The 21,879-nt window shown below is 37.5% G+C and overlaps 1 protein-coding gene across 1 annotated transcript in view; it reads right to left on the reverse strand.

The window, feature by feature from the left end:
* The window catches only part of ATP8A2 (ATPase phospholipid transporting 8A2), a gene marked incomplete at its 5' end in the record, with an annotated part of 398,725 nt that overhangs the window by 138,411 nt on the left and 238,435 nt on the right, over positions 1–21,879 (reverse strand). Inside the window, 2 exons of the mRNA XM_058185167.1 lie at positions 1,432–1,554; positions 6,796–6,870. Of these exons, the coding sequence (XP_058041150.1) occupies positions 1,432–1,554; positions 6,796–6,870 (198 nt within the window). The remainder of the gene's footprint in view (positions 1–1,431; positions 1,555–6,795; positions 6,871–21,879) is intronic.

Raw genomic sequence — 21,879 nt, forward strand, 5'->3', positions numbered from 1 at the left:
CCAACTCACCATGGCCAACTCACTATAGCCCATTTGCCACAACCCACTAGCCATGGCCAACTCGCTATGGCCAACTTGCCTAGGGACAAATCGCTGTGGGATAATTCAATGCTGTATTAGTAATTTTATTCAGTTACTTTTATTATTGGTGGCCATGTTTACATCAAAATTATTGTAACTCTTGTATTTCTGGATTGACTTCTTTATTTTATTATTATTGGCCACAGGTACACTGAAATTAATTTAACTTTTGTATTTGTTGAATTGTCCTGTGGAGAGTTGTCCTATGGCAAGTTCGCCATGGAGAGTTGGCTATGGCGAGTTGTCCCAATCCATTTTCACTGATGGTGCAGCATTATCTTTCCCCAAGAGGTCTTACTAACCTCTATTCAATCACATTCAGCTGTAATGATACCTTTTCATCTATTTCTTAACATTTCACAGCCTTTTAATTCTTATTTTTTACTGGGTATATAATTATATTAGTATTTTCTGATAGGGTTGTTTTGCATGTAATCTTCCTCCATAATCTGAATTCCCTTAAACCATAAAAAACCATAAACATAAACCATAAAAAAAAGATGTTGAGACTCTAGAAAGAGTGCAGAGAAGAGCAACAAAGATGATTAGGGGACTGGAGGCTAAAACATATGAAGAACGGTTGCAGGAACTCGGTATGTCTAGTTTAATGAAAAGAAGGACTAGGGGAGACATGATAGCAGTGTTCCAATATCTCAGAGGCTGCCACAAAGAAGAGGGAGTCAAACTATTCTCCAAAGCACCTGAGGGTAGAACAAGAAGCAATGGGTGGAAACTAATCAAGGAGAGAAGCAACTTAGAACTAAGGAGAAATTTCCTGACAGTTAGAACAATCAATAAGTGGAACGACTTGCCTGCAGAAGTTGTGAATGCTCCAACACTGGAAATTTTTAAGAAAATGTTGGATAACTATCTGTCTGAGATGGTGTAGGGTTTCCTGCCTGGGCAGGGGGTTGGACTAGAAGACCTCCAAGGTCCCTTCCAACCCTGTTGTTATGTTATGTTATGTTATGTTATGTTATGTTATGTTATGTTATGTTATGTTATGTTATGTTATGTTATGTTATGTTATGTTATGTTATGTTATGTTATGTTATGTTATGTTATGTTATGGTTTTTCTTTCTACCATGCAGACCTTTTCTGAGGAGATCATAAATATCTACTTTCATTTTAGTTAAATCACAATTGATTGTGCCATGATCACCATTCACAGTAGGAAGCTGATTTACTACCACTACCCAGACCTAGCATTTATTAAGGATGAACCTTAAGGATTAATCATTTCAGGGTGTTCAATCTGAAACAGCAGCTGCAAATTAAAATTTCCAGCTTTAAGCTCATATAGCCCTGTTGTTTTTAATCCTTCCCTCTAAGTAAACATTGCCTCTTACCCTGCTATTGAACCCATCAGCATTTTGAGTAATTTTGTAGAGCTGGGGAAACCTAAGCATGTTGTCCTGGGAGCACGATCGTTCAAAGATTCCCAAGGTGAAGGGAGGTAATGCTGTGAAAATCTAGAAAAAACAAAGGCAGTAATTAAAAACAACAGACCATTAACTTTATAAGCAAGTTGAAAAGGATACGTCATACCTGGAAAGAATCCCGACATTGTTGAAATCCACACCAACAGCTTTACTAAATTCAGTTGTGCTGAATCTAAATTAGATGCCTGAAGCAGACAAGTTTTTATCATATGGTGCTGAACAGCAAAACAGAAGGCTGCAGCGGACTGAAGGAAAGAGTCCCATTCAATGAAAAAAATAAAAAAGAAGCCTCTGAATCAACAGCTGATAAAGGCAATTCAGAATACACCTTAATCCAGCAGTCCCCAACCTTTCTGGCACCAGGGACGGGTTTTGTTGAAGACAATTTTTCTATGGGCCACTGTGTGTATGGGGTGGTTTTGTGCACACCCTAGATCTTGGCCATGTCCTGATGAGGCTTCACTCACTGCTTGAGTGACCCGGTTTCTAACAGGCCATGAACCGGCACCAGTCGATGAGGCCTGGGAGTTGAGAATCCCTACTTTAAGATACCTTTAACAGCCTAGATTGATTATTGCTATCATGTATTTTGAAATAATGTAAAATGTTCAGGACTAATCTATAGCAACTGAGTAAAGACCGTCTCCTTAGTCTTGGTCATCACAATGTAAAACAGATGTTGAGACTCTAGAAAGAGTGCAGAGAAGAGCAACAAAGATGATTAGGGGACTGGAGGTTAAAACATATAAAGAATGATTGCTGGAATTGGGTATGTCTCGTCTTATGAAAAAAAGGACTAGGTTGACATGATAGCAGTGTTCCAATATCTCAGGGGCTGCCAGAAAGAAGAGGGAGTCAAGCTATCTTCCAAAGCACCCGAGGGCAGGACAAGAAGCAGTGGGTGGAAACTAATCAAGGAGAGAAGCAACCTAGAACTAAGGAGGAATTTCCTGACAGTTAGAACAATCAATAAGTGGAACAACTTGCCTGCAGAAGTTGTGATTGCTCCAACACTGGAAATTTTTAAGAAGATGTTGGACAACCATTTGTCTGAAGGGGTTTCCTGCCTGAGCAGGGGATTGGACTAGAAGACCTCCAAGGTCCCTTCCAACTCTGTTATTCTCTGCTCAGTTCTTTTAATGACAGGTAGTTCTTAATTAATGACAGTTGCTTGGCAACCATTTGAAGTTACAGCAGACCTCCACAGAGCTACTTATGATCTGTTTTCAAAGTTCTAACATTTGCCTTTTCTTTTGCAATTTGGACTCTTGGCAACTGCCTTGCATTTATGGCCATTTGCAGCATCTCATGGTCGTAAGACTGTGATTTTTGGCAGTTTCTGCTATTTGCTGCTTTTTCACTTCTAGTTTCTAGCAAAAAAAGCCCATTGGAGAAAATGGACTTGTGTAACAACCACTGCATATACTTAACAACTGCTGCAATAAAAAGTTGTAAAATTGGGCATGGTCATGTGGTAACCCATTTAACGACTACCGTACAGAATTACAAAAATTTAATATATTTTCAGAGTCCTTCTGTGGGGGGTGAAAAGAAATTTTGAAAATATGATAAACATACATGCATACATGCGTGCTTGAATTTTATAGTAATATTTAATCTATATGTTAGTGAAGGAACATAATAATAGTAGAATAGGTAGAATTAACTGGACATAATAGTAGAGTCAGTAGAAATGTTTGACTTGCTGTTTTGCTTCTGTAAGAATTGCTTTGCTAAGAATTGGAATTGCTTCTGCCAATGATCTAACTTCTGCTATATTGTTTTTCTGTAAAATTCCATGCTTGGTACCTGTGTTGCTAAGCATCCAGCCTTTCTGTTGCTAAACACTCAACACCCCCCCCCCGTACCTTGCTGCATGGCCAATGCAGGGCTACAAGGAAGGCATGGGCCAGGGGGCCAGAATTGGGTACTAAGCTGATGTCTCTGAAGGTATAAAAGGACACTTCTCCAAGGTATGACCTTTCACTGCATGCTCTTTGTCTGTATGTAGTCTTATGGTCTACCCAGCTCTTCTTTGCACAAATTAAAGCTGATATTTTTCCAAGTCTCTTCTTGAGTCTCTCTCTTTGGCATTCTGGTGACTCAAGTACATTTTGGGACTTTATATTTCAATTAGTGAGTATTCTTGTGTTTAGTAGCAGTCTCAGCTGTAAATTAGTCTTCAGATTGAATATGGAAATATTTTTATGACTCAACATTTATATTGGCATTGGGGAGATTACAGTTAGGATTAAGCTACTTATACCCAGAGTAATTTTTTTATGCATAATGGTACTCTACATTTTAAGTTAATTTTTATATTGTCATTCTGAGTAGGTTAGGTCAGAATTTTCCAAGGTCCCTTAATAGTTGTATAGTATTTCCCAAGATATCATAGCTTAACATATTTTTGAAACCAAGGAATCTTTTTAATACTTAGCGATAATTTTTCAACTAAATTATGATTCAGAATCGGTATAGGATGATCTTAAGATTGAATTTTGGTATTCTGTAGAAGTTAGTGTTAAGGTTCAGCTTCCTTGAGAAATATTTAATAGCTGCTATTCTGATCCAGAACAGTTTTTTTTAATATATATATAGTTAGTTGTAGCCTTATATTTACATGGGATGAAGGTTGAGTGTGGAGAGAGCATTGTGTTAAATATTTAAAATGGCATTTCTGAGAGGTTAGAATTAAGGTTCCACCTTGACATCGGTGGAAAAATTTAATATGTGTTTTTAAAACTGCATGCAAGATCTTTTAGGCTGAATATTTATACTGCCATTTACGTAAAGATAGGAGTACATTAATGTTTCCTGGATGCTGACAGTAAAATCCAGTATGTGCATTCTGTACATATGGTCCATCCTTGGATAAGGGATATGAAGATTAGTTACAGCGAATGAATGAATGAATGAATCATTTGAAATTTTATGTAAAGTAAGAAATCAAATGGATCAGCAGACAAATCAACCCAGATTTTTTTCATCTGAGGTGCAAATTATGAAGCTCAGATTATCACATTTCATATTATACGTAGGACCTAGCTATCTAGAGAAGCCTATAATGCTTGAAAGAGGAAAGGAAAGAGAATGCCCAGCAGCAAAATGGATGGACTCACTTATAGTAGTGATATTAACAGCAATAGCACTTAGATTTATATACCACTTCACAGTGCTTTACAGCCCTCTCCAAGTGGTTTACAAAGTCAGCATATTGCCCCCAACAATCTGGATCCTCATTTTACCAACCTCGAAAGGATGGAGGGCTGGAGTGAGCCAGTGAGAATCGAACTGCCGAACTGCAGGCAGCCAGCAGTCAGCAGAAATAGCCTGCAGTACTGCATTCTAACCACTGGACCACTTATGGTGATGAGTGCACCATTGGAAGATCTGAAATACTAGCTGACAGACTAATTGCCATGAAGCAAATCTATGTTGACACCAACAAGGGGGCACTTATTCAATCAAAACAATGTTAAGTTTAAATTAAAGCTTCTATAGAGCGTCGAGTGATTCTTAGTTTCAATATTTGTATTGACATTTTGTAGGGGGAAGAAATAGACTTTCTTGAACTTGATATTAAAATTGGGAATTGCATTAGATTCAGGATTATCTTTTATCATTAAAGATAACCTTATGTTTTAAGGTTTAGATGGAGGATGGGATTGAATATTTATTCTAATATATAGGGCAGTTAGAGTTAGGGTTCCTTGAGGTTAATGGTAATATTTACTAATCAGACTTGACCATTTTTTATGTTTTCTGGTAGATAAATTTTTATTGAATGTAGCAGGATACCAAACCTCTGGATTGCCATTTGGGGGAGCTTAGTGTTAGTGTTAGGCTTCCTTTGTTTTAGAAAAATTGCATGGGTATCTTAGAATCAGGCAGTATTTTAATGTTTTATGGAAATATTATGTTTTTAATTAGTGTTGAGCTGAAATATATTTATGATGGTAAATATTTATACTGGAAATTTGGTAGATTAGGCTTGGGTTAGGCTTATTTGAGATTGATAATAACATTTAGTGGTTGGTTTTCCTTGTGTAATCATGAATTAATGAAGCATGACAAAATGTCGTGTCTCCAGTGTCTTCTCCACACACATCAACTAAATCGGATTGCTTATTAAATATTAAAATAATATTATTAAAACATTAGGATAACTATGTGATAATTATGTGACAACAGCTGACTCAGCTAATAAAGATGAGCCATCAGCATGTACAGTGACATATCAGAGAAAATCACTGCATATCCTCTGTTAAAATGCTCTCCAGAGTCAGTCCTCTAAGAAGTAGGCAAACCATGGTTTGCCACTTCCATTCCAACTCTTGAAATCCATCCATCCGCCCAATTAATTTTCGCCACTTCTGTGACAATTCCACTCTCAGGTGACCTCAATTGTGGCCGTTCCATGTGACTGCAGTCTCTGACCCTGGGAAAGGAGCTGTATCTGAACTGTTTCCTACTTTAGAATAAAAGTAGAATTCTATTCTAAAGACAATTGAACCATATCCTGTTAGTCAGTGGTGAAATCCAATTTTTTTTTACTACCAGTTCTGTGGGTGTGGCTTGGTGGGCATGGCTTGGTGGGCATGGCAGGGGAAGGCTACTGCAAAATCTCCATTCCCTCCCCACTCCTGGGGGAAGGATATTGTGAAATCTCCATTCCCACCCCACTCTGGGGCCAGGCAGAGGTGGTATTTGCTGGTTCTATGAACTCCTCAAAATTTCCGCTACCGGTTCTCCGAACTACTCAAAATTTCCACTACCGGTTCTCCAGAACCTGTCAGAACCTGCTGGATTTCACCCAGTGGTGGGATTCAAATAATTTAACAACCGGTTCTCTGCCCTAATGATTTCTTCCAACAACCAGTTGATCAAACTGCTCAGAAAGTTAACAACCGGTTCTCCCGAAGTGGTGCGAACTGGCTGAATCCCACCACTGATTTCACCCCTGCTGTTGGTCCCCTGCACGACTGTCAAGTTTGTTGAAAGTTGATGGGGCCACTTTGACTTGGTTAGCCATAAATTGTGGAGGCATTTGCTGAGTTTAAAGAATTATTTATATTTTTTAAGGAATTATTTCACAGCAGAAATAAAAGCAAAAGCTTTCTACTTTTGTTCAAGCCTAACTGGTCTGCAAGCCCAAGTGAAATAGCCCAACAGAGAGGATCAGATGAAGTAAACTGCACAGACTTGAACAGCCCTGGAATGACATCCCCAGTTTGGCCTGTTATCCAGTGGATGGGGGAGAACACTTACCACATTGTAGAGCCCGATGCACCAGCGCTCAAATAAAATCTGCCCAGAGAATCCATTAATGAATGCAAACCAAAGCTGAAATAGAGAAAGGTTGCACAAAGCTTTAGATCAGTGTGACACAACATATTTCTACACACTGGAGAAGCACATGGAATGTGGACATCGTTTGGAAGCAGCTGCTGAGCAAATTCTAAAAATAAGCGCTCACAGTTGTTCTTTCTTGAATGCTACAGGAGTGTTGGAACAATCCGTAGAATTTGCATCATTACATTAAAATAACAAACTTGTAAGCATATACAACGATTCGTCAGGGCTAGCAAATTCTTAGTGAGTATTCTTTAGCACTAGAAGCTAATCTGGTTTCAGCCACATAGCATGTAAAGCTTAACTGCATGCGAAGAAAAATAATCCTGTAAATACATGATACTATTCCAGTGGCCTATGTCTTACTCAGGTTCTCTCCCACCTTAGCATTTGAAATGGATGAAGAAGTTGAAAAGATTATTTTAAACAAATATTGAAAACAACAGCAACAACAATTCTGGTTCAAACAGTGATCTGGATGGCAAAGTCTGATGCTTCAAAGACTCCCTGGAGTTTCAGCATTGCTATATAATATGAAGAATTAGAAAGCAGAAGAAGTCAAAATCTAAAGCTATGCATTTTATAAACAATTGGCAATAAGCCAGTAGCACTGAATTCTGAGATACTTATACAGAATAGAAGAAAACTCCCTTGCATTTGTACAATTAGTTTTGACAGTTTTGTAGATATGACTACAGTGTTACTTAAATACATATAAAACAAATGCAGTCCAAAGTTGCACAAGTAGAGTTTCCAGTCCAGTTCTGGAAAGAGTAGTAACCTTCTGCAGCAGTACTGGGTGAGGTTGGAGGGGGACAGAACTGTGGTGTAGGAGTAGGAAGAATCTCATCCAAAGATAGTATATTATGCCTACTTAATTTTTGCAATTAAAATCACACTTATTTTAGGGAATAGGAAATTCCGCAACTGCAGAAGAGGCACTTAATGAAATTTAGATCCACTGAATGGCTATTTTGTTTTTATAAAAGGATTACTTTCCATATTAAATTATGGGATAATTTAAAAAAAATATGCTAGACATTATATCAGAAGGGCATAGTTACATATCAGGTATTATGAGCCAAAAGCTGAAATCTGACTTTTGCCAAGTACTCAATGGACTTTTCCCTCTCTGTCCCTCTCTGTCCCACTCTGGAGCTTTTTCAAATACTGTAAATAAATAATAAAACAAATAAATGTGTTTTTGCTTCCATCCTTGGTTAATAGACCCAAGTGCAGAATTTTGAGTAGAATTCATCTTGATTGCCAAAAGCTTTGACTTTGATCCCTAAGTTCACATTTGCAAATGTAGTAGCAATAATACTGTACAGAAATGGTAGATCAATTAGTGTAAATCTGATACTTTAACCAGTGGTTTCCTGCTGTAGACATGCAATAGAATTGAGATGAATTCTAAGATCTGCTGAAATGAAATTATGTACATATTGCGAATTTGAGTTCCCCAAATTTCTTTCAATCCTTCCATTTTATGATTCTGTAACGAAATTAAATATAGAATATACTTAATAATAATTGTCTGATAGTGGTTATCAGACAAAAACATTTGGAGATATAATCTTTCTTTACACTGATAAGCTAATTAACCCATATAGCATGGTACTCACCCACCCAAGCCATTGTCTAAAGCCATAGGAGATAGATATATTATATCTTAAACTGTAGCTCAGTTTCTTCACAGTTTAAGCCATATCTGCCTTATATGTTTAAGCCACAGATATGTCTCCTGTGGCTTAAACAACCCACCTGAAGTTCAGTGGCTGTGTCCTACAAAATCAGTATGTTCTTCTGGGTTTTTTTTAAAATTATTCTATGTCTGACATCAGATTTAATTTGGGAACAAGTATATTGATAGAGACTAATAGGTAGATTGAGAACTAGACATACTCTGAAATTATATCTAACTTCAATCTTCTGAATGGTCTATTTTAAGTCTAAGCTTAATATATAGAATGATGGGAAAACTCCCACAGGCCCAAACCAGTCATCTCCCTTCTTCTCAAGGGTCTTGACTTTAACAAGAATTGCTAAAAGTATGCAGGCCAGCAACTGACCATGGTTGACTCAGATAGGGTGAATCTACAGGAAAGCCTGCCAAGCCTAACTCTGTGTGCCAAGCCCCTGGGAGGCTGTAGACCACAGCTACGAAACTGCTATGAGCAAAAGCATCCAGAGTTATTAAATGTCTTTTCTTATCTGAGGAACAAAAAATCCTTCTTAAATTTTATTTTGTTCCATTAACTATTAATCATCTGCTGTCCAGCCTGCCTTATCAAAATGGCCAACCTCATTATCTATAAAATAGTTGCAGAAAAGAAAATTCTGAAGGTTCCTTGAAAAGACATTCAAATTCAAGTACAGTCGGATTTAAAGCTGAAAATCCAATGGTGGCAGGCAGGGAGAAATATGAAGGAGACAGGGGCAGACCATTCCCAGGGGATGTGGCTCTGGTCCCCAAGTTCAGCCCAAGAGCTGGAGCTTTGGCAGCCCTGTACTGCAGCTGTTTATTTATTAATTTTTATTTATTTATCACATTTATATAGATGCCAACTCATGAACGGTAACTCTGGATGGTGCACAACAGGTGTGTGTGTGTGTGTGTGTGTGTGTGACTGTGTGTGTATGTGTGTACAAATAGCAATAGTACTTAGACTTATATACTGCTTCACAGTGCTTTTTACAGCCCTCTCTAAGCAGTTTACAGAGTCAGCCTATTGTCCCCAACAATCTGGGTCCTCATTTTACCAACCTTGGAAGGATGGAAGGCTGAGTCAACCATGAGCCTGGTGAGATTCGGTCTGTGAAATTGCAGGCAACCAGTAGTCAGCAGAAGTAGCCTCTAATACTGCATTCTAACCACTGCGCCACCACAGCTCTTATATAAAAAACAGAGTAATAAGTATCCCCCAAATCCCAAAATACAATCCAAGTGAATAAAAAATGCCCCCCTCAACAGTGGAGCCATCTAACCGAGTTTCTGGTTCCATTGGTGTACCAGTGATATCTGATCACATAACCAGATCTCAAAATCTTTTCAGAATATCAAAAGGGATGGGGCTGTTGCTACTTAATGCCAGGCTGGCTTGCAATAAAGCTGCAACAGGATTGTAACTGAGTCCATCTACCTTCTCTTTACCTTAAATATTTCCAGCATTACACACTTCTTCACATAATTTGTCTAAGTAGGCTAATTTAAGACTGGCATAATAGTGTTAAATTTTAATTCGGGGTTTTATTAATATCTCTAAAATTTTAAAACTAATTTTAATTATCAGCCTTTTTGTAATTTGCTAGGTTTTAAATGTTTTAATTTGTATATATTTCGTGTTTTATCTTGGCTGTACACCGCCCTGAGTCCTTCGGGAGAAGGGCGGTATAAAAATTTAATAAAATAAATAAATAAATAAATAATTTGAGCCTCAGCATTTGTGCTCTGAGTTGATTTCACCCATAATCCATTTGCTTGGGGTTTTGTTTGTTTGTGATATTCTCAGGAATCTTGGCCAATACCACATTTCAAAAACATCAGTAATCTTTCTATTCTGCTTCTTTAAAGTCTATCATTCGCTTCTATAGAGTGTTACAGAGAACAACATTGCCCTCCCCTATTCTGATCTCAGAGTATCTGAATATCTTTTCCAAGGTCTTCCTGGCTGTTCTACAAAATGCTAGTGTGCGACGTATTTTGTGACTGCTTGCGCCTTTACTATTGATGGTTGATTCTAAAAGGCAGATGCTATCCATCACTTCGGTATTTTCATTGTTGAAGATGGATAACTATCTAAAAATGAACCTACTTGAACAAGATTCTGAGCAATTTTATTTGCAACATTGGCATTACATATAATTATTATGAGACATTTAAAGTCTGAAATAAACTAATTTATTTAAATGCTAATTTATTTAAATATGTTAAGATGATGAGATAACAAGCCACCTTTTCTAAATGCATATATTTATGCAAAATAGACAGCCTTAACAATGGGTAGAGGTAGAACTATCCCTCCACTGCCCATCCTGCTGAAGGACATGGGTGCTGGTGCAACTACGGTTACCAACAATTATCACAGGCTCCTATTATAGCTGTAGAATATATGGGGAACATATTAAAATCTAAAAATAACAGTTCTTCCCACTGATATTCACTTAATTTGCATGACTTTTCCAAATATATATATCTAACAAAGCAGATTATTTTTATCATATGGTATTTATTTATAATACATCATTTTAAAATCTTCTTTGTGATGAATACATTTCAGGAGTGTATATAATATCTCTGTAATGGAAGTACAATAGAGTGGGAGTACCCACTTTATTCTTATCATGTGAATACCACTAAACAATTCCTCCCTTACTTTAACCTAATCAAAAAGATCCTATGTGGAATAGTTAAGGGATATAAATTGTCAAAATACTGAGCTTTATTTGCATACCAAGCCAGCTCCTTGACATCTAGCAGTTGTGTTTGCACAATGTATTAGTCTTGATTAGGTTTTTATGACTTAGAGCATTGTGCAAATATGCTAGTATGGTTACTTTAAAATTCCATGCATTGTCTTGTGTGAATGGATTAATTACCAGACCAGGTCCTTACTATTTATTTTATTTATTTATTTATTTTTGTCACAACATCATACAAAAAGATTATATAGTATATACACATATAAACATATATAGGAAGAAGAAAAGAAAAACAATAGGACAGGAACGGTAGGCACGTTTGTGCGCTTATGCACGCCCCTTATGGTCCTCTTAGGAATGGGGTGAGGTCAATAGTAGAAAGTTTTTGGTTAAAGCTTTTAGGATTATGGGAAGAGACCACAGAGTCAGGTAAAGTATTCCAAGCACTGATGATTCTGTTGCAGAAGTCATATTTTCTGCAATCTAGATTAAAGCGGTTTACATTAAGTTTAAATCTATTGGTTGCCCTTGTATTATTGCAATTAAAGCTGAAGTAGTCTTTGACAGGAAGGACATTACAATAGATGATTCTGTGAGTTAAACTTAGGTCTTGTCGAAGGCGACGGAGTTCAAGTTTTCTAAGCCTAGGATTTCAAGTCTGGTGGGATAAGGTATTTTGTTGTTTTCAGAGGAATGGAGAACTCTTCTTGTAAAATATTTCTGGACACGTTCAATTGTATTGATGTCAGAGATGTGGTGAGGGTTCCAAACAGGTGAGCTGTATTCTAGAATTGGTCTAGCAAATGTTTTATATGCTCTGGTTAGTAGTGTGGTGTTTTTGGAAAAGAAGCTACACAACATTAGGTTTACAACTCTTAGAGCTTTTTTTGCTATGTAGTTGCAGTGGGCTTTGGCACTTAGATCATTTGACATGAAAACTCCAAGGTCTTTAACGGGATGGGGGTCGTCTGTAAGGTAATGTCCATCTAGTATGTACTTAGTTTTAGAGTTCTTTTTTCCTATATGTAAGACTGAGCATTTGCTGGTTGAAATTTGGAGCTGCCAATTTTTAGACCAAGCGGTTAGATGGTCAAGGTCGTTTTGAATGATAGAAGTGTTGTCTGTGGTGTTAAATAGTTTGACATCGTCAGCAAAGAGAACACAATTACTTGAGATATGGTCACAAAGATCATTAATGTATAGAATAAAGAGTGTTGGTCCAAGGACGCTGCCTTGAGGAACGCCACTCTTGACAGGAACAGGATTTGATAAAGCATTGCCAATTTTGACCACTTGTTGTCTGTTAGACAGAAAAGCAGATATCCATTTGTGGAGGGGTCCTGAGATGCCATAGGATGTTAGTTTAAGGAGAAGTTTATCGTGTACTACTGAGTCAAAAGCTTTGCAGAAGTCTATGTAGATTGCATCTATTGATTTGCCTTGATCTAGATTTGAAGTCCATATGTTTTTGCAGTGGAGAAGTTGTAAGTACTATACAGTACTATATAGTACAGTATAGTACTATACTATACTGTACTATATAGCAGTCTGTTTGCACAATGTATTAATCTTGATTAGGTTTTTATGGTTTAGCTTTAGCACAATTAATCCACATTCACATGTGTTGTGTGAATCTAGTCTGAATAAAACGGAGAACATTACAGAATTTTATATACATTATAGAAAGCTACATGTAAATAAAACACAATACTTCTTCCTCAAGAAAATATTCCATGGATTAGATGAAATGGTCTGAAAACAACCAAAGCTTATGAGATAATATATTTGTTTGTGAATTGGGGTCCAAACTGGCAAAGGATGGGATGAGCTTTCCCAAAGGTGCTTTTCCAAAAGGCAACTGGACTTTGTTTCCCCCGTCCCCCCCTTGGAAACATTTAGCTTCTCATCCAAGAAACTTCTTCAGTTCTGAGGGAACTGAAATGGTGGGATGAGCTATAAATAACCTGAAAGGCCAAACAGTGTTTTCAGACTCAAATCCTTTTGTCTGAACAAGAAGTGAGGAATTTTATATAAATCCATTTATGCGTGTCCAAAAATACTCCATGCCTGTTGTCAGTATAAAAAACTTGGCAAGTTACTTGCTTCAGCAATATTTAATTTTCTATACAAGTAGCTTTCCTTTTCCAAAGCCTATATCTGGATGCCAGGATCAGCATATCAGGAATGAATTCCCCTTATGTCATAGACAAATTTGTAGCTGCTCAATCCAAGCACATTGGTTTAATATCACTGACTTTCAACAGAGCAGAAATGTTTTACAACTATGTACAAGTACTTAACTGTGTTGTTCAGTACACCTTAAGATTCAAATAAGGACATAGATTGCTTTCTGTGAAATGTGGGTAGATTTTGTTCCCCCAGGAAGAAGCCTAGGGAATGGCTGACCTCTAGAGTCAGAGAGTTTTGCATCACAGTCAGACTAGCCATCAAGAGGCCCTTCTGCAACTTCTAAGCAGATCTGGAGACTATCAAGTGTAATGTGTCGTCCAGTCGAATCTGCCATCATAGGTCTCCAAATTGTAAAGCTTAAGAGAGTCTGAACAGAGACTTTTTAAATATTCTGCAAAAGCAAGAAGATGGTAAATGCATTAGGCCTCCTTCAACTTGAATCAATTCATTAGCCTGTTCTCTCTCTCTCTCTCTCTCACATACACACAAACACACACACACACTTTTAGCTGCTCAGCAGTTCAAAAATGTAATGTATCTCATTCAAGGTAACTAATATAGGCATCTAACTGATATCTACTTGCATAGCAATGCTTAATTCAACACCAGTAAACACACCATGTTCAAAATACAACGGAACAACTGAAATGTAAAATTTTATGCTCATTTTTTTTTTACAAAAGTAGGGAAAGGGGGAAAAAGTTGTTTAAATAAGCACACCTAGGTTTGTCAGTACAGAATGAAATAAATAGATTTGTCTGTCTCAGGCTGCTTTCTTATGATTTTAACTGGAATGAATAGAGCCCTCTCCTGTATTCAAATCATATACTTTATATCCTCAGTGGTTTTCCATAATTCAATATTGGTATTTTATACCCCGTTGAAGAGTGTTTCTCTATCAGCCCAACACATATTTTGTCTGTTCTTAATATTAAATGGTTTTAAAACTTTTTCATACTGAATTGCTTTCTTCAACTCATTTTTGTAAATGAAATAATTGTATCCCTTAGTTTATTTATCAGGAGTTTAACAAAGTTAAACTGTTTGCAAATAAAAGTTTAATATAGGTTCTTTTGCAATAATTATAAACCAGTTCCTAACTGACTTGCAACTTGCCTTAAGAGAAAGATGTACTTCTAATGTGCTGTAGACAATCTTTCATCAAATGTGCAGCATTTCAGCTGCTGTATAAAATCACATAATTGATAGACAAAGATGTCTCCACCGATGAAGGAAAGGATTACTGCAAGGGCATGCATTTAAGAGTTCGGTTTTGTAAAAATCTGGATGTTTTCTACCATGTTATCTTGGTCTTGTTACTCAGCCTTTGAACTTTGTATCTGAAAATATTTTAGTGATTACATGCAGCTTCTCAAATGTAGATTAGCTACAATACTAAGAAAGAAGAGACAACTCCAAAGCACTGAATGGGCTGGCAAAAGATAATCCTATGATTGCAAACTGAATGTATCAATGTCTCGGGTTTAGTGCATTTGGGGTGGTGGTGTTAAAGCAATGATGAGCACATGTGTTATAAGCAAACTATTGGCAAGTAATCACAAAATCTTCTGGTTACTATTCAAAGATTCCTTTCAGCCTGTGCAAGCTAATAGGAAGCTGCTTCATACCGAGTCAAATTATTGATGTCTATACTGTCTACAGTAAGCTCCCCTCAATTTAATTTCAGAAGGCCTCTACAAACCAAGAGCTATTAGTGTAAGTCTTCAAGTCACAAGGGTGGAAAGATAAGGGAGAAAGTTTCAAAGACAGGAAATAAAAATTAGAAAATGGTCATTTTGAGCTTTGCCCCTTGTTTTGGTTAAGCCATATCTACAATTGTCATATATTTCATCAAAGTTATTACTAACAGAACTGAATGTCATAATTTCTTCTATCACCCAACTGATTTTTCATATATGCCAACAACACAAAATTATGTATGACTAGTTTAGTCACACATAGGTATTTTATCAGACCTCAGGGCTAATGTAAAGAAAACTAAGGGGCTGCCACTGACTCTAGTACAAGCATTTCCACAGTGGTGCATATATGTTGGGTGCCACTGAAGATGGATCAATAATCAAAACCTTTCCCCTTTTAGAAGCCCCCCCCCATGGTTCGTTTTCGCTCCCAGGAGGCTACAGGGAGGCCTACTAGGCAGTGGTGAGTTTCAAATTTTTTTACTACTGGTTCTGTGGGTTTGGCTTGGTGGGCATGGCATGGCTTGGTGGGCGTGGCAGGGGAAGGATACTGCAAAATCTCCATTCCCACCCCACTCCAGGAGAAAGATACTGTAAAATCTCCATTCCCTCCCCAATCCAGGGGAAGGTTACTGCAAAATCCCCATTTCCTCCCGATCAGCTGGGACTTGGGAGGCAGAGAATAGATGGGGGCGGGGCCAGTCAGAATTTTTATTACCAGTTCTCCGAACTACTCAAAATTTCTGCTATCGGTTCTCCAGAATTGGTCAGAACCTGCTGAACCTACCTCTGCTACTACCCAAAATGGCCTATTTTTGCTCCAAGGGAGATGCAGAAGGCTGCCTGTCACACCCCCTAGCCACCCCCACCATGGCTACGCCCACCCATTAGGACAGAGAACTGGTTGTTAAATTATTTGAATCCCACCAGTGGTATATTCATATAGTTTTTAGATACTGTAAAGTTGAGAATGATTCACTTAATAATCGCCTTGCTTAGCAATCAAATTTTTGGTCTCAATTATACTCGTAATTCAAGGGCTGTCTGTATGACAACTGAGATCAACCACCATGGCCATTAGTCAGAAGTTTTAGTTCAGCAAAATTGGAAGAGCTGCTGATACCACAGCCTCGCTACAATCTCCTATTGATCTACCTCTGCAATTCTAGATGCTTCTCCCTGGGTTCCTTCACTAGTGGGAGCCGATTCTATAAAAACTAAATAGATAGTTTTCTCAGTGGGAACACCTCTGCCTCTAAAATGACCTTCCTCTGAAACTCACCAGGGGAACTGCTATTATTTTGGTGCAGTAAAAACATATTTGCTCAAGTGTTATGCTGGCTTGCTCTGCTGCTTTCATGTTTTAGATTTGTTTTTATTGTGATAGTGTTTTAGAATAATATTGTGTTACATTTCACTTATTTTGGACTCTACATCTTTGAAGCTTAACCCTTCATATTCTGGGATGAAGAGTTAAAATAGTATTTAGAATAAGTCAGTGGTGAAATCCATTTTTTTTACTAATGGTTCTGTGGGCGTGGCTTGGTAGGCATGGTGTGGCTTGGTGGGCATGGCAGGGGAAGGATACTGCAAAATCTCCATTCCCTCCCCATTCCAGAGGAAGGATATTGCAAAATCTCCATCCCCACCCCACTCTGGGGCTAGCCAGAGGTGGTATTTGCCAGTTCTCCAAACCAGGGCTCTCCAACCTTGGCAACTTTAAGCCTGGAGAACTTCAACTCCCAGAATTCTGGGAGTTGAAGTCCTCCAGGCTTAAAGTTGCCAAGGTTGGAGACCCCTGCCCCAAACTACTCAAAATTTCTGCTACCGGTTCTCCAGAACCTGTCAGAACCTGCTGGATTTCATGCCTGGAATAAGTGTAGAAAAAGTAAATTGAATTCACTTGGGCAAATGTTAGAAAGCTAAAAAAAAAGCCATTGTTTTTAAAATATGAGTTACTTTATGGCAAAACAAAATCAGAAGCTGTCAGACAATCTTTTGGCTGCTATCCTGATGGACCTGCCCAACTCTACTGAAAGAAATAATCCCATTGGCATCAAGAGAATTCCTCTAATGAAGATAAAAATGTCAGAGATATAAATACAAGATTATGTCACTCACTATCGTGTTCAGTTTGCCTCTATATTATAATGAAATATATTTCCCCTCCTACGCTCCTCTTTTTCTTACCTGTATGAAAAACTCTTGAATGTGTTTCTGGGAAAATGCAATTTTTCCTACAATATTACAAAAACTAAAAGTATCTTACAGATCAAGTAATTCTTCTGCCAACTGTAAGATTATGAAGCGATTTCATCAACAAGCATTAAATACTATCTGCATGAATATTTTTGAAAATTATTACCTTTCCCCTCCTCTATTAAACATAAAAAACAGAATAGCAGAGTTGGAATGGATTTTGGAGGTCTTCTAATTCAGCATCCTGCTCAGGCAGGAAACTCTATACCATTTCAAACAAATGGTTGTCCAATCTCTTCTTAAAAACCTCCAGTGTTTTAACCTCCACACACACAACTTCTGGAAGCAAGACATTCCACTGTTAATTGGAATTTAAGTAAGTAAATAACCCGCTCCATGGCACAGGACCGGGTTACTTACGGGACCACCTACTGCTACCTATAGCCTCCCATCTGCCTGTGCGCTCCCATAGGGAGGGCCTCCTCAGGGTGCCATCAGTCATACAATGTCGACTGGCGGCCCCCAGGGGGAGGGCCTTCTCTGTGGGGGCTCCAGCCCTATGGAATGAGTTGCCTCCGGGATTGCGTCAACTCCCCGACCTCCAGTCTTTTAAACGCGAGCTCAAGACTTTCCTATTCCACCGTGCGGGGCTAGCTTGAGGAAATTTTAATGTGGGGTTTTAGGATTGTTTTACCTTAGTTTTAATTTTAATTGGCCATTTTATAATCAGTTTTTTAATACGCTTTTTAATTTTTGTCTATGTTCATGTTGTTTTTACTTGGCTGTGCACCGCCCTGAGTCCTTCGGGAGAAGGGCGGTATAAAAATCTAATAAATAAACAAACAAACAAACAAACAAACAAACAAATAATTGTTCTAAACCTTTTCATTGACTGAATACTGTGTGAATGCCATATTTGGAGGAGCTGGCACCTGGACAATTTGCACTGACAGAGTCCCCATTCATTTCTGGCAAGAAGTTGCATTTCTGACTTTATCTGAATGATCAGTGGGGCTTTGAGGAACTTATTCATAGTGTGTGGAAGTTCCAAAAGTCGTATCTCAGCATCTTGTCCCCTACTCCTCAATCCATTATTATTCTCAATGTTGACCGCATTTGATTTGCAGGCTTAAGGTTCCAAGTTCAATTCCTGGCTAATTCTAGATGGGCTGGAACCAATCCCTTCGCCTGAAAAATGCTCAATAACTGTGGTTTATTGGTGTAATCCTACTCAATCTGATGCTCACCAGATGTGCAGACCACAATTCCCATAATTCCCCCCTCAGCCTAGCTTGGTTGGGAATTATGTGATGTTGTGGTTTAACTGGAAACTATACTGAACAAAGCTGAGCAATGACTTAACTCAATATAAGATTTCTTTGGTATATTTTGACAATTTGAAAGAATATTGCAACAAAGACTTTCAGAGTGTAATAATATTTAATATATTATGATCAAATCAATATTTCATTTAACTGGTAAGATTGGAGTATTTCAGCTCTTTTTATTTGATGCAGTTGAATTATGCTAAATTGCAATTCAACCCCTCCCAGCTTTTTTACCTTCAGGATAGAAAACTAAGCGTCTCTTGTGAGAAGGAGGGAAAGGGGCTCTGACAATTAATGACCAGCAGAATGCCTTAGGACTTAAGGTCATGAATATGCCCTCTGGCCTTGTGGCTTTTCACTCAATTTTGTAGAAACACATTAGCTGAGATAATTATTCAGGTAGAAATTGGGAGTGACATCTGGAAACTGAACGGAAAATGGAAGCAAGGCTTGAAGTGGAAAATGGGGAGAGAAGAAAGGTAAAATCTGCAAATAACTCTGAGAATAAAATAAACAGCCTGGTGCCTGCAGTTTTTCTGCATATAAATCACTCATCATTGGAAGCAGATATTTGCTTCGTAAGCCAGTGCAAGATGCAAAATAAGCTTATATATGATTGGGAGTGACCCAGGGAACATATTAATTAATCTAAGAACCCATTCATTTCTGGCAAGAAGTTGCATACCTGCCTGCTTGAGCATCTCACATTGAACAGATGGCATTCTTCTTCCCAAAAAGCCACATTTTAAGTGACAACATATAGGCAGCCTTAGTTAATCTTAAGAAAGCTAAGCAATCAGATTTGGATGGGAGACCATCAGGACATTTTAGAGCTGTAGGCAAAACTGAGAATAAACAAAAAAAGCATCCCAGAAGAAGTTAATCATAAATCACGTCTGTATGTTGGCCAAGAAAGCTTCACGGCTATGTCCATGTACTCACTAGGAGTCATGCTCAATTTGAGGGATTCTTCACCTTTTATTATTTATATTGTATGCACACACATGCATATTTTGATGATAACCATGTGTTTTTTATTAACATAAAACAACTCTTATGTTAATTTTCTATTTTTTAAGAAGAGCCACACAAGAAGAATTTGATGCAGATCAAACCAAAGATTCTTCTTTCCAACATCTTCTTTCTAATATTTCAGATGGTTCCAAGAAGCTCAACTTTACAGCATAAACAATCATTTTGTAATGCTCTTTGCTTCCAGGAAACAACTATTAAGAGGGCATTTTCCAATATGGGAGAATGATATATATTTTCATCACTATTTGGCTTCTAGGTGACCAAACAAACAACAGGAGATTCTTTTTTACGTTTTCTAATTAGGCGTAGGACAAATCTTGGCAAAATTTTGAAAAATGTATATTAAACTCTGTACTGTAGCTTTCTAGTATAGCCTTAAAGGAAATTTAGAGGGAAACTGCTTCTATTATTTTCATGTGGTTTCTCTCAAGCTTCATAGTTTTCATTTCAAAATGCTTATGTTCCTATTGACAACCTTCTGAATTTAAAAGAACTGTTTTTACTATACCCTGTTAATTAAAAAAATATTTTAAGTATAATTTTGAATTAATCAGGTCACACATGCGTCATCTCTCTGGTTTTGAATAATATGTGTATTATAATTAATCTCTCAATTCATGTTGGTCAGCATGATTCTCTCTAAACAATGCTTCATATTTTGCATAATTAAAATAATTATAGTTGAACACATATGGTGGTTGCCAGACTGGGGAATGAATTTTTGAAAGTTTGCAATTCTTATGATTTAGTTCATGAAGAACATTCAGTTTACTTCTCCATGTTTGTCTTGTAACCATAGCAAGATTGCACAGATATAACACAGCTTTAATCAGGATCATTTAAAAATAGGAAAAGTGATGTCCGTAGTTCCTATTAGACATTTTAATTTTCCACTTTTGCAATATCAGGCAGCAAAGAAATGGTCTTAACTTCTGACTGTAGCTATAGATATAAATCACAAAATAGAAACTGCCATGAGGGTTTAATGCCACCAGGATTTCATTTTTTTGATTTGGTATAATAAGAATAAATTTTCAGTTGACAAGATCATTCCTTAAATCTGTCTCAAGCAAGCTAAGTTGCAGGAACTGGGTATGTCTAGTTTAATGAAAAGAAGGACTGGGGTGACATGATAGCAGTGTTCCAATGTCTCAGGGGCTGCCACAAAGATGAGGGAGTCAAGCTATCCTCCAAAGCACCAGCGGGCAGGACAAGAAGTAATGGATGGAAAGTAATCAAGGAGAGAAGCAATGTAGAACTAAGGAGAAATTTCCTGACAGAACAGTTATCAGTGGAACAACTTGCCTCCAGAAGTTGTGAATGCTCCAACACTGGAAGTTTTTAAGAAGAGATTGGATAACCATTTTGTCTGAAATGGAATAAGGTTTCCTGCCTAAGCAGGAGGTTGGACTAGAAGACCTCCAAGGTCCCTTTCAACTCTGTTATTCTATTCTATATGATTATGTGTTGATACATCTTTTTTCAACATATATTTTTATGTTGACTAAAAATGCCAATGTCTGAAACATATTTAAGACATTTGTTAAGTGAACTTTGCCCATTCTACAATTTTTCTTGCCATGGTTCTTAACTGAATCACTGCAGTTGTTAAGTTAGTAACACGTTTGTAAAATGAATCTGGCTTCCCCATTGACTTTGCTTGTCAGAAGGTTGCAAAAGGTGATCACATGACCCTGGGTTGCTGCAACTGCCATAAATATGAATTCTGATCACATTACCATGGGGACGCTGCAATTGTCATAAATGTGAAAAAGGGTCATAAGTCACTTTTTTCAGTGCTGTTGTAACTCTGAACTGTCACTAAAAGGATGTTGTAAGTCAAGGACTTCCTGTATTATGTTCTCAGGCACTGACTTTTCCCAGACATCTACTACCTGTTCTCTTTAACTGGATCCACTTGAATCAAAATATATTTTCAGCTACAGTTCATCTCCACCTACACATATTTCCTCTCTCTTCTTTTTGCTTCTTTCTCCAATATATGCAGTAACTTTGTCCCCACTAAAAATATGTCATATTTTACATAGAAATAGTACCATAAGCAATTAAAGAGAAATTGAATATGAATATTGCCAGTATTATAAACAAAACTTTCCTCGCTTTCT

Source organism: Ahaetulla prasina, chromosome 5 (assembly GCF_028640845.1).
Source record: "Ahaetulla prasina isolate Xishuangbanna chromosome 5, ASM2864084v1, whole genome shotgun sequence".
Classification (NCBI taxonomy): domain Eukaryota; kingdom Metazoa; phylum Chordata; class Lepidosauria; order Squamata; family Colubridae; genus Ahaetulla; species Ahaetulla prasina.